At 47.4% G+C, this 14,143-nt stretch overlaps 1 protein-coding gene across 2 annotated transcripts in view; it reads left to right on the plus strand.

Moving 5' to 3' along the window:
• The window catches only part of grm7 (glutamate metabotropic receptor 7), a 244,652-nt gene that overhangs the window by 215,945 nt on the left and 14,564 nt on the right, over positions 1 to 14,143 (plus strand). For both annotated transcript variants that reach the window (XM_072381382.1, XM_072381381.1), the window contains exon 9: positions 12,861 to 13,107. In XM_072381382.1, the coding sequence (XP_072237483.1) occupies positions 12,861 to 13,107 (247 nt within the window). The remainder of the gene's footprint in view (positions 1 to 12,860; positions 13,108 to 14,143) is intronic.

Genomic DNA, 14,143 nt, shown 5'->3' on the forward strand with positions numbered 1-14,143 from the left:
GATGAAGGTGAGGTCAGAGTGATGAAGGTGAGGTCAGGAGGATGATGAAGGTGAGGTCAGGAGGAGGATGAAGGTGAGGTCAGAGTGATGAAGGTGAGGTCAGGAGGAGGATGAAGGTGAGGTCAGGAGGAGGATGAAGGTGAGGTCAGAGTGATGAAGGTGAGGTCAGGAGGAGGATGATGAAGGTGAGGTCAGGAGGAGGATGAAGGTGAGGTCAGAGTGATGAAGGTGAGGTCAGGAGGGTGATGAAGGTGAGGTCAGAGTGATGAAGGTGAGGTCAGGAGGAGGGTGATGAAGGTGAGGTCAGAGTGATGAAGGTGAGGTCAGAGTGATGAAGGTGAGGTCAGAGTGATGAAGGTGAGGTCAGGAGGAGGGTGATGAAGGTGAGGTCAGAGTGATGAAGGTGAGGTCAGAGTGATGAAGGTGAGGTCAGAGTGATGAAGGTGAGGTCAGGAGGAGGATGAAGGTGAGGTCAGAGTGATGAAGGTGAGGTCAGAGTGATGAAGGTGAGGTCAGAGTGATGAAGGTGATGAAGGTGAGGTCAGGAGGAGGGTGATGAAGGTGAGGTCAGAGTGATGAAGGTGAGGTCAGGAGGAGGATGAAGGTGAGGTCAGGAGGAGGGTGAAGGTGAGGTCAGGAGGGTGATGAAGGTGAGGTCAGGAGGAGGGTGAAGGTGAGGTCAGGAGGGTGATGAAGGTGAGGTCAGAGTGATGAAGGTGAGGTCAGAGTGATGAAGGTGAGGTCAGAGTGATGAAGGTGATGAAGGTGAGGTCAGGAGGAGGGTGATGAAGGTGAGGTCAGAGTGATGAAGGTGAGGTCAGGAGGAGGGTGATGAAGGTGAGGTCAGGAGGAGGATGAAGGTGAGGTCAGAGTGATGAAGGTGAGGTCAGGAGGAGGATGAAGGTGAGGTCAGAGTGATGAAGGTGAGGTCAGGAGGAGGGTGATGAAGGTGAGGTCAGGAGGAGGATGAAGGTGAGGTCAGAGTGATGAAGGTGAGGTCAGGAGGAGGGTGATGAAGGTGAGGTCAGAGTGATGAAGGTGAGGTCAGAGTGATGAAGGTGAGGTCAGGAGGAGGATGAAGGTGAGGTCAGAGTGATGAAGGTGAGGTCAGAGTGATGAAGGTGAGGTCAGGAGGAGGATGAAGGTGAGGTCAGAGTGATGAAGGTGAGGTCAGGAGGAGGGTGATGAAGGTGAGGTCAGAGTGATGAAGGTGAGGTCAGAGTGATGAAGGTGAGGTCAGAGTGATGAAGGTGAGGTCAGGAGGAGGGTGATGAAGGTGAGGTCAGAGTGATGAAGGTGAGGTCAGAGTGATGAAGGTGAGGTCAGGAGGAGGATGAAGGTGAGGTCAGGAGGAGGATGAAGGTGAGGTCAGAGTGATGAAGGTGAGGTCAGGAGGGTGATGAAGGTGAGGTCAGAGTGATGAAGGTGAGGTCAGGAGGAGGATGAAGGTGAGGTCAGGAGGAGGATGAAGGTGAGGTCAGGAGGAGGATGAAGGTGAGGTCAGAGTGATGAAGGTGAGGTCAGGAGGAGGATGATGAAGGTGAGGTCAGGAGGAGGATGAAGGTGAGGTCAGAGTGATGAAGGTGAGGTCAGAGTGATGAAGGTGAGGTCAGGAGGGTGATGAAGGTGAGGTCAGGAGGGTGATGAAGGTGAGGTCAGAGTGATGAAGGTGAGGTCAGAGTGATGAAGGTGAGGTCAGGAGGAGGGTGATGAAGGTGAGGTCAGAGTGATGAAGGTGAGGTCAGGAGGAGGGTGAAGGTGAGGTCAGAGTGATGAAGGTGAGGTCAGGAGGAGGGTGATGAAGGTGAGGTCAGGAGGGTGATGAAGGTGAGGTCAGAGTGATGAAGGTGAGGTCAGGAGGAGGATGAAGGTGAGGTCAGAGTGATGAAGGTGATGAAGGTGAGGTCAGGAGGAGGGTGATGAAGGTGAGGTCAGAGTGATGAAGGTGAGGTCAGGAGGAGGATGAAGGTGAGGTCAGGAGGAGGATGAAGGTGAGGTCAGAGTGATGAAGGTGAGGTCAGGAGGAGGGTGATGAAGGTGAGGTCAGGAGGGTGATGAAGGTGAGGTCAGAGTGATGAAGGTGAGGTCAGGAGGAGGATGAAGGTGAGGTCAGAGTGATGAAGGTGATGAAGGTGAGGTCAGGAGGAGGGTGATGAAGGTGAGGTCAGAGTGATGAAGGTGAGGTCAGGAGGAGGATGAAGGTGAGGTCAGGAGGAGGGTGAAGGTGAGGTCAGGAGGGTGATGAAGGTGAGGTCAGGAGGAGGATGAAGGTGAGGTCAGGAGGGTGATGAAGGTGAGGTCAGAGTGATGAAGGTGAGGTCAGAGTGATGAAGGTGAGGTCAGAGTGATGAAGGTGATGAAGGTGAGGTCAGGAGGAGGGTGATGAAGGTGAGGTCAGAGTGATGAAGGTGAGGTCAGGAGGAGGGTGATGAAGGTGAGGTCAGAGTGATGAAGGTGAGGTCAGGAGGAGGATGAAGGTGAGGTCAGAGTGATGAAGGTGAGGTCAGGAGGAGGATGAAGGTGAGGTCAGAGTGATGAAGGTGAGGTCAGGAGGAGGGTGATGAAGGTGAGGTCAGGAGGAGGATGAAGGTGAGGTCAGAGTGATGAAGGTGAGGTCAGGAGGAGGGTGATGAAGGTGAGGTCAGAGTGATGAAGGTGAGGTCAGAGTGATGAAGGTGAGGTCAGGAGGAGGGTGAAGGTGAGGTCAGGAGGGTGATGAAGGTGAGGTCAGGAGGAGGATGAAGGTGAGGTCAGGAGGAGGATGAAGGTGAGGTCAGAGTGATGAAGGTGAGGTCAGGAGGAGGGTGATGAAGGTGAGGTCAGAGTGATGAAGGTGAGGTCAGAGTGATGAAGGTGAGGTCAGGAGGAGGGTGAAGGTGAGGTCAGGAGGGTGATGAAGGTGAGGTCAGGAGGAGGATGAAGGTGAGGTCAGAGTGATGAAGGTGAGGTCAGGAGGAGGGTGATGAAGGTGAGGTCAGGAGGAGGATGAAGGTGAGGTCAGAGTGATGAAGGTGAGGTCAGGAGGAGGGTGATGAAGGTGAGGTCAGAGTGATGAAGGTGAGGTCAGAGTGATGAAGGTGAGGTCAGGAGGAGGGTGAAGGTGAGGTCAGGAGGGTGATGAAGGTGAGGTCAGGAGGAGGATGAAGGTGAGGTCAGAGTGATGAAGGTGAGGTCAGGAGGAGGGTGATGAAGGTGAGGTCAGAGTGATGAAGGTGAGGTCAGAGTGATGAAGGTGAGGTCAGGAGGAGGATGAAGGTGAGGTCAGGAGGGTGATGAAGGTGAGGTCAGGAGGAGGATGACGGTGAGGTCAGAGTGATGAAGGTGCGCTGATGGCAAATCACACTGTCCCTTTAATACCTTTCAGAAAATTATGTGTATTAAATCGTATCGAATCGTTGGCTGAATGATGTGTATCGTATTGTAAGATTACTGTATCGCTACAGCTCTAATGACCAGAGGGAACAGGTGATGTCAGCAGCCAGTTAGAAACCTCATGCGGGTGGAAAAGTACCGTCTCACAGAGTTTAGATTCAGAAGTTTTAGGTGAAATACGTTGAATAAACACCCTGAAGCCAGAAATATTTAGATGATGTCAGAAACACGGCAAACATTTGTTTTACCGGTGTGAGCTGATCAAAGGAAGAAGAGATCAAAAACATCCTCTGATAATCACAAACCGCTGAAGCTTCCACACACAGCAAATCTGTCACAGATTTACAAAGAGAGCCAAGACATCAGAGATATTTCAGTCTGAGTGAAAGCCTCAGAATTCAGATTCCAACAATACGAACCTGAAGATGCCGAGCAGAAAAACAAAGGCTCAGCTGTTTGAAATGTAAATGTTCTGCAGCACGTCACAGATGGGTTTACGTCACACTCAGGGAACCTCTGTGCTCCACATTTACACCTGATGTTAACGTCTTCATTAATGTCCAAAGAGGTCGATATTCACCGAGGCTGTTACTGGTCGTATGTTAATAAAGTTTCAGAGCTCAAACACAGATGGGCTAACGGCCAAACACTTCCTGTTAGCTGCATGAGCCAACGGCCAAACACTTCCTGTTAGCTGCATGAGCTAACGGCCGAACACTTCCTGTTAGCTGCATTAGCTAACGGCCGAACACTTCCTGTTAGCTGCATTAGCTAACGGCCAAACACTTCCTGTTAGCTGCATGAGCTAACGGCCAAACACTTCCTGTTAGCTGCATTAGCTAACGGCCGAACACTTCCTGTTAGCTGCATTAGCTAACGGCCGAACACTTCCTGTTAGCTGCATTAGCTAACGGCCAAACACTTCCTGTTAGCTGCATTAGCTAACGGCCAAACACTTCCTGTTAGCTGCATGAGCTAACGGCCAAACACTTCCTGTTAGCTGCATTAGCTAACGGCCGAACACTTCCTGTTAGCTGCATTAGCTAACGGCCGAACACTTCCTGTTAGCTGCATTAGCTAACGGCGTCACTGATACGGTGTTTTATTACGCTTTGGGAAGATAACATGAGCAGATGTGCGACACGGTTTTTATCACAGTTTGTTTCCTCAGTGCACCACAGACGAGATTATCCTCCACCACGAGAGGAAAGTAGAACTTCTTCAAAGTTATCCTGACTCCGATTCACTCAATAATCAAGTAAACAACAAGTCTTTATGGACCATGGCAGCATGTCAGAAACCAAAATGATGTTCTGACTTTGTCTTTGAATGAATCGTGTGACCAACTCTAAGAGAAGAAATCTGAAAGCTGATTTTTAATCAAAAATCCATCTGCATTAATGAAAAGCTGTCAGAAAAACTGTGCGGCTGCTGTTTTTCTATCAAAAGTGAAGTAAAAGATGAGCATGAAGTGAATAAATCAGGTTTAATTCACACCACATGAAGCAAAATAAGCAGCAGGAAGGCCGAGCTGGTCCATAATGTAGCTTCTGCTCTGGGATTAATGTTGAGGGATAGAAAAAGCAGCTTTAATTTAAGATTTAAAAAGTTTTTTGTTTTTAATATTTTGGAAAGTGGAGAGATGACAGGAAGTGAGAAGAGTCTGAAACATCGAGTCGAACTGTGATGGAGGAGGTGTTGCTGTTACATGGGAAATGGTGGCACCCAAGAACTGGATAGTCTCCAGAGGAGCTCCAGTGGGGAGAGGACGCATCCCTGAGGAGCTCCGGTGGGGAGAGGACGCATCCCTGAGGAGCTCCAGTGGGGAGAGGACGCATCCCTGAGGAGCTCCGGTGGGGAGAGGACGCATCCCATCCCTGAGGAGCTCCGGTGGGGAGAGGACGCATCCCTGAGGAGCTCCGGTGGGGAGAGGACGCATCCCCGAGGAGCTCCGGTGGGGAGAGGACGAATCCCTGAGGAGCTCCGGTGGGGAGAGGACGAATCCCTGAGGAGCTCCGGTGGGGAGAGGATGCATCCCTGAGTGGCTCCGGTGGGGAGAGGACGAATCCCAGAGGGGCTCCAGTAGGGAGAGGACGCATCCCTGAGTGGCTCCAGTGGGGAGAGGACGCATCCCTGAGGAGCTCCGGTGGGGAGAGGACGAATCCCTGAGAAGCTCCGGTGGGGAGAGGACGCATCCCTGAGGAGCACCGGTGGGGAGAGGACGCATCCCTGAGAAGCTCCGGTGGGGAGAGGACGCATCCCATCCCTGAGGAGCACCGGTGGGGAGAGGACGCATCCCTGAGGAGCACCGGTGGGGAGAGGACGCATCCCTGAGAAGCTCCGGTGGGGAGAGGACGCATCCCATCCCTGAGGAGCTCCGGTGGGGAGAGGACGCATCCCTGAGGAGCTCCGGTGGGGAGAGGACGCATCCCTGAGGAGCTCCGGTGGGGAGAGGACGCATCCCTGAGGAGCTCCGGTGGGGAGAGGACGCATCCCTGAGGGGCTCCGGTGGGAACAGTCCGTGAGTCAGAGGTAACCTCCCCAGACTCAACACATCAATCACTGCAGCAAAGTTCATCCTTAAGGACTAACAGGAGGAAATCTCTGGTCTCATCTCTGAGAAACGTGGAGCTTCAGAATATCTGAGCCGTGGGAGCAACACCTCTGATCTGCTGATCTGCGAAATGGATTTAATTTCACACAGAATTATTCATTTATAGAAAACAGCGTCAGAACTTTTAGCTCTTATGATTCTTTTAAATCCTCCTCATCCATCCTTCCTCCTGGACTTCTCAGAGTCTCCTCTCCTTTTCCCTCGTTCATCATTTCTACTGCAGATCTCCCACCAGCTGATGTCTGTCTCATCCCACTAACCCAGCTCCTCCTTTCTTCATCTCACTTCTCTGATTTCAGCCTCCTTCTCCTCAGCTCAGAGGAGTACATTTTAAGGAGGTTTCTGGCCCCTCCTACATCTAAAGGGGGTGTGGTTTGTTGACAACAGATTTTCATTGATCGATCTTGATCAGGATATAAAGTTTAACCCTTTAAGGCACCAAGTGTATGTTTTTTTAAATTTTGAAAATCAGATTTTAAAAGGCTGCAGTTTAAAAAAAAACAGATAAGCACAAACTGTAAAAGGGAAAAACACTGAGTGTGACCCAAAGTTTATAAAGGTGGTAAATTTAAACACCTAATTTGCATGTGGTGACATCACTGATGACATCACGGCTCCTTGGATTCCACAATTTATAGTGAACCCCTGGATCCTGAACACATTTCCACGTTTTATTTTTTTATTTTTCCCTTTTTGATCCTTTTCTGAGTTCATGAACACAACTAGGAACAAAGCTGGTCCAACTTCCGATCTTTTTCATGTTTTTCTGTCATTTTATATACATAAAAATGACAGAAAATCAGTAAAATGAACGTCAGTTAGAATCAGGAAAATGTCTTTCCATCAGATCCTGATTCTTCAGTGTTTGAGTGGCCAAGAACTGGTGTTCATATCTGTTAGTTTCATCTGTTCTCAGAGTCCTGAAATCATCAGTTAGGAGGAGGAACAACAGCTCAGTGGGCTCAGCATCTGTCACATCTGTCTCCTCGACAGCCAACAGGCTCATCAAAGTGTCTGACCCCCCCGGTTCACTTCATCAGGATTCAGAGAAACCCAGTCCTCATTACTGCTGATACACTGGCTTCCATTCAGACCTCCTCTGTGCCCCACCCACCTCCACCTTTTCCCTGTCACCACCATCAGGTCAACCTGTGCCTCCCTCATCTCTCAGACCCGTCACTCTCTGAGGGAAATTCTCACCCTCTGCATCTTCATCAAAGATTTGAACCAAAACATCTTCTCACATCTTCCATATAAACACTTCCTGTTAGCTGCAAGAGCTAACGGCCAAACACTTCCTGTTAGCTTCATGAGCTAACGGCCAAACACTTCCTGTTAGCTGCAAGAGCTAACGGCCAAACACTTCCTGTTAGCTGCATTAGCTAACGGCCAAAACTTCCTGTTAGCTGCATTAGCTAACGGCCAAACACTTCCTGTTAGCTGCATTAGCTAACGGCCAAAACTTCCTGTTAGCTGCATTAGCTAACGGCCAAACACTTCCTGTTAGCTGCATTAGCTAACGGCCAAACACTTCCTGTTAGCTGCATTAGCTAACGGCCAAACACTTCCTGTTAGCTGCATTAGCTAACGGCCAAACACTTCCTGTTAGCTGCATTAGCTAACGGCGTCACTGATACGGTGTTTTATTACGCTTTGGGAAGATAACATGAGTTCAGTTTCAGTCTCACCCGGCTTTCATGGCTCTCTTTGTTTGTTTCTGCTGTGTTTCTTTCCTGAGCCCCCGAGTGGATCCTTTTGGGTTTTCTTGGAGGTTAGCAACCAGTTTAGAGGTGCATCACTGGAGAGTGCTGAGGGATACACAGCTGGATCTGTAGATGGATCAACTGAAAATGCTTTTCGCCGAGTTTAACGTTTCAGTCTAATTTTGCCATCGTTTTATCAGCCCATCCTGGATGAGATGATGCAGATGCATCAATTTAGTTGACTTCGGTTTAAAATGCCTCTGAGCTCGTCCCTCTGCTCTCCTCTTTGGGGGAGGAGCCACAGCTCGTCCCTCTGCTCACCTCTTTGGGGGAGGAGCCACAGCTCGTCCCTCTGCTCACCTCTTTGGGGGAGGAGCTAAGGCACAATTAGGGGAGTTAAGTGGGAGCAAACTGAAAGTGACACAAAGAGTCTGTTTCTCCTCACTTTCACTCCTGCGACAAATACGGTGAAAATAAACTTCTTTGTCTTACATTGTCTGTGGTGTCTCAAACATTGTGGGTGTTTTTTAGAAAGCCGGTAATACGTAGAACTATCCGTGAAATGTCATGTTTTTACGGCAGGTTAAAGAGACCCCTTACCTCACAGTTCAGAGCTCAAACGTAATGTGAGTGAAATGGAGTTTGTGTTGGTGGAGATAAAACCATAAGGCCTGTCACAAAGAAAGCAAAAAATGCTTCGTTTTGATTGTATAAATTGTATTTGTAAAGAAAAATACTTAATTTTACAAGGTCTAATTCAGAGTGTGTGACATCAGCGCATTCTGTGGAAAAATCTAAAGAAATCATAAAACTTTAACTGTGATGGTATAAAAACTATATAAGATACAAAAATACAGACGTAGTGAACTGCTACTGAAAGTTAAAGCACAATGTTTTCAGTCCAGCCTCATATTTGGATGTTTTTTTAAAGCTGAATCGGTGTGATCGGTGCGTTTATATTGCTGCACAGAACGGACTCTGGATCAGTTGGATGGAGGATTCTGATTGGACGGCAGCTGTGAGCGTTGGGAAAAAGTAGGTCAGGTAGAGAAGCAAAAGCATCAGTAATGATCTGTAGTGTTTACAAGAATGGAAAGAACATCCAGAGATAAAAAAAAGTCTTCAAAGTTTAATATTCTGCTTATAGTGACACCTCAGAGAAGTGAGACTGAAGTGCAGCTCTAATATTTACAGCGTTTCCTCTCAGGTTCGCTTCATGCTGCCGTAATTATGCTTCTGTTGCTCTCTGAAAACTTTTCTTTCTGCTTCTACTTTCCTCTTTAATCCTCCTCCACCTGGTCCACAGGATTCATAACTCTGCCAGTCATTAAAGGCTTTGAACTCACTTCTATTGAGACACATTCATTGGAAATTCAGTCGAATGTTTCTTAAAAATATGAAACGCAGCGTTTACCCGAACATAACCCATGTGGGTCAAGGACTATGTGAAATACCACAAAGCATATTCCAAACTGTTATAGCAATGGGAAGCATCCCCGGTGAGAGGAAAAAAGACAGAGGGGTTAAGTTAAGTTAACCTTGAAGTTACAGATTAGAATAGTATCTCATTTCTATTCCACTGCGTTACACAAAGCTGTGCTCTACAGGACACCACTCTTTGGGATTTCGGCTGTGATTACATAACAGAAACAAGTCCTTTTATCTTTACATCTAATAATGTGACAAACCATAAAACAATCATGTTCGAAAAGTAAAAACATTCAAAAACAGCAGCAAAAAAAAGATGAGAAAAGTGTAAAAGAGAAAAGTGTAAAAACTGAAACAAATGTTTGAAAAATGCATTGAAAATCCTGACCTGGCTGTAGGAGAGGCTGAGATCTGGCTGTAGGAGAGGCTATGACCTGGCTGTAGGACAGGCTATGACCTGGTTGTAGGACAGGCTGAGACCTGGCTGTAGGAGAGGCTGAGACCTGGCTGTAGGACAGCTCTTCAAAGTGAGCTGATTGGAGAGTAGAGCATCTGGAAGCTTCAAGTGGACCGACCTGGAACAGTCCCACGAGTCTGGCCACAGTCCAGTGGACCGACCCTGTTGTTCTCTGCAGTAAAAAGATTTGTGATCTACATTCTTCGTCACTGGCAGCAGAACTGTGAGCAGAACTGTGAGCACAGCTCTGTTCATCGACCAAGTGCAGCTCAGGGAAATGACGCTCTCTGCTGTCTGAATCTGTGAGTTCTGGTTCACCGGCGGAGGTCCGGCTGAGCTGCAGCCTCCGTGCTCCCGGTACCTGGTTGTGTTCATGCAGTAGCAACGAAGCTAACCTGTGTTTTCTACATTTAGAGAAGTTATTCTGGAACCATCGTGAACAGAAGACTTGAATGTCTGAGACATGATTAAAGTGATTAAAGTGCAGATTCAGACCGAGTTCTTCTTCTTCTTCTGTGTTTCAGTGATCATCTGCTGTGAAGTTAAGTGGATGCCAGTGTTTATCTAATCAGATTTATTATATAAAATCTGATTGGCCTGAATCCTTTGGGTTCATTTTGTTGAGGTTCAGTTAAGTTAGCTTTGAACCAGCAGGTGGAATTTTCCTGTTATTCGCACCCTGTTGTGTGTCATCACATTAGAGGAAATGAGGTTATTTTCTTTGTCCTGTATGTGTCAGACGTCCAGCTGAGCTGCTGTCGCGCCGCTCTGTTTCATCATAACTGTTGGAACTGTGTTTTCTTGGCCTCCGCATGGGGCCAAACACTCAGCTGCTCCTGCTGCTTTCATCATGCGTCTGTGATGGACCAGAAACAGAGCTGATCCCAGAGCAGTCGGCTGTGTTTTCTCCTAACGAGCCCAGGAGGGGTCTAATTAACGGGCCACCTCCTCACGCCTCCCACAGAATAAACTATGCAAAAGCCTGATACAATGTGAGATCAACAGATTCTGCTTTTAATGACAGCTCAGAAATTAAAGTGTGACTGAGGGGTGTTGGTTTGCCTGCAGAAACCGAAGAATCGAGCTGATGCAGGTTTAAAACGTGTCTGCAGGTGGGTTAGGAGGATCCACAGTGAGTGGATAATGAGTGGGTTCAGAACCACAGCACCCACCATGAGCTGGGACACATCTGCTCTACAGCAGCAGCTCCTGACAGTGGACACAGCCACAGATTGGCTGGCAGACTCACTGTGATGCTTCTCTCAGGTCGGTTCAGACTGTTCTGTGTTTTCATGTCAGAGAATAACTGGAGCCAGTCGGTCCAGAGGTGTTCAGTCACCTGGTGCTGAAATGACGGGGAGCTGTGTAACGGACAGAGGATGTGCCCCTGATGTCCTTTAACATCCATTTCAGCTAGGCTGAGGTCTGGACTCTGACTGGACCATTGCAACACCTTGATTCTTTCCTTTTTCCCACATTCTGCTGTAGATCTGCTGCTGTGTTTGGGATCTTTGTCCTGTTGATGAGCCAGTTTCAGCCCAGCTTTAGCTGGGGGACAGATGGCCTCACATCTGACTCTAGAATACTTTGGTATCCAGGTCCTGTGGCTACAGAACCAGCCCAGATCATCAGCCCTCCACCACCGTGCTTGACAGCTGGTATGAGGTGTTTGTGCTGATATGCTGTGTTTGGTTTCCTCCAAACGTGCTGCTGTGCATTAGGACCAAACATCTCCACTTTGCTCTGGTCTGTCCAAAGGACATTGTTCCAGAAGTCTTGAGCTTTGTTCAGATGCAGCTTTGCAAACCTAAGCTGTGCTGCCATGTTCTTTTTAGAGAGAAGAGGCTTTCTCCTGCAGCCCTTCCAAACAAGCCATCCTTGTTCAGTCTTTTTCTAACTGTGCTGTCATGACCTTTGACCTTTAACATGCTAACTGAGGCCTGTAGAGTCTGAGATGTAGCTCTGGGCTTTTTCACCTTGGGGTGACCTTTAACCTTTAACATGCTAACTGAGGCCTGTAGAGTCTGAGATGTAGCTCTGGGCTTTTTCACCTTGGGGTGACCTTTAACCTTTAACATGCTAACTGAGGCCTGTAGAGTCTGAGATGTAGCTCTGGGATTTTTCACCTTGGGGTGACCTTTAACCTTTAACATGCTAACTGAGGCCTGGAGAGTCTGAGATGTAGCTCTGGGCTTTTTCACCTTGGGGTGACCTTTAACCTTTAACATGCTAACTGAGGCCTGTAGAGTCTGAGATGTAGCTCTGGGCTTTTTCACCTTGGGGTGACCTTTAACCTTTAGCATGCTAACTGAGGCCTGTAGAGTCTGAGATGTAGCTCTGGGCTTCTTCACCTTGGGGTGACCTTTAACCTTTAGCATGCTAACTGAGGCCTGTAGAGTCTGAGATGTAGCTCTGGGCTTTTTCACCTTGGGGTGAACTTGCCGGGACGTCCACTCCTGGGAAGATTGACAGTTTTAACACCTGCTGAGGACTAATCTCATGAATAGTGTGAAACCGTTATAATTCACTAGTCTTCACATTTATGCCTTTTTGTGATCAGCTCATCTTGCCTACATAGGGGTGCCCAAACGTTTGTGTGTTACTGTATAAGAGGATTAAAAGCCTCCATTTTCTTTAAGATAAATCAAGATAACCTGAACATTTCTGCTGGGTTCTTCCGGTCTGAATATCCTCCTCTTTCAGAGACCTCACATCCTCCCCCTCAGCCTCCTGTGACTTCTCTATAAATGGCATACATCAGACTGTGACAGCAGGGCCATAACACATAAAGACAGTGGGGCTGCACTCTGTGAAAGCCACTCTGGGAACCCCATTACAGCCCGGCCGGGCCTCTTTATGCATTCATCTCGGACCAATATCGGTACTCTATTGGGTTCAGAGGGCTGCAGCTTCAGATGCAAGGCCAATATACACAGCGCATAAAACATTAATGATGCGGCTCAGCCAGCTGCTGCCGTTATTGGCTGTAGGTGAGGGTCGAGAACACACAGGATAATAAAAAACAATCCTTCACCTGCTCATAAAAAGTGTCCAGACTTTGGTTCTATAACAGTCCTGTTCAGTCTCTGAGGTTCTTTTATTCTGAAACAGTCAAAGTGACCGAGCATCTTATAAATAAAGGGGTGTTGTCTTGTTCTGACTTTTCTTTTTATAGTTTTTGTTAATAAAGAGATCTTAGATATCTTAAACAGTTTCCTGACCTTCTGGTATCGTGTAGAGGTGATGAAAAGGAAACTAACCTCCCCATATCCACCTTTTCCCACAGCTGTACATCCAGACAACCACACTGACCATCTCCATGAACCTGAGCGCGTCCGTCGCTCTCGGGATGCTCTACATGCCCAAAGTCTACGTCATCATCTTCCACCCAGAGCTCAACGTGCAGAAGAGGAAACGATCCTTCAAGGCCGTGGTCACAGCCGCCACCATGTCGTCCCGCCTTTCCCACAAGGCCAGCGACCGGCCCAACGGCGAGGCCAAGACGGAGCTGTGCGAGAACGTCGACCCCAACAGTGAGTACTGATGAAACCCGAGGAAACTGCTGTTTGTTTCATGAAGCAGAGGTTTAACAGCTCTCTGTGCTCCTGTGGAAACAGATAAAGATGCTAAATGAGGTGTAAAAAGGCAACAAAATCGCAATAAAGCTTGTTCTATTCATCCAACCACAGAGTGACGTAAAACTGTCACTTCTTCACGGAAACACTAATAACACGATCATGTTGTTTTAAGGAGCTCGGTTTGGGATTTAGTGCCATCTGGTGGTGAGACTGCAGACTGCAACCGACCTGAAACAGGAAGAGTTGGAGTTAAACCATCTGCAGCAGCTACTTGTGTCACCTGTGGATGCATTCAGATAAAAAACTATGACTTTCTGCCCGTGTTTCTAAATCCTAAACACAGATCCTTCCACATTTAGTGAAATCCTTGCTCTTTATTCCATTTTTTTAATGATTTAATTCAGTCTGTTGTTGCATAAACAGTGAAAAAGTGTTCTGAGAAGAATAAATATGAGCTGCAGGATTAAAAAATAACTTTTCAGTCAATATCTCTTGTGAACCAGTAAATGAGACCAAATTCAGACCAACAATCTTCAGGAAAATAACAGTCTGATGTATAAATGTTTTAAATAAATGATGGATGTCACCTCACAGCTCTCACGTCACAGATTTATGACTAATTTGAGCTTTCCCAGGTTTTCTGTGAGTAAATTATTGTTATGAAACGATATATATACAGATATTAGACTAAATCCCCATAGTTTTTTGTTATCTTTTTTAAAAAAATAGGCTATAAGGAACTGTCAAAACTACTGAACCCTAACCTGTGATCTATAATGTTTTTACTTAATCAGCTAAGATCAAATGACAATATTATCGTATCGGTATAATCAACACTATATATCGATATTTCCTTATTTTAATACCACAATTATTGTAGATACTGACCGATAGCAGCACCCCTGCCTCAGACCACAGGCCCTATAGACCGATACATCAAGCCATTAGCAGCAGGGATGCTGTAGTATCGGACCTCATCTATGTCTCAGGA

Source organism: Leuresthes tenuis, unplaced genomic scaffold (assembly GCF_036924035.1).
Source record: "Leuresthes tenuis unplaced genomic scaffold, fLeuTen1.0.hap1 SCAF_3, whole genome shotgun sequence".
Classification (NCBI taxonomy): Eukaryota; Metazoa; Chordata; class Actinopteri; order Atheriniformes; family Atherinopsidae; genus Leuresthes; species Leuresthes tenuis.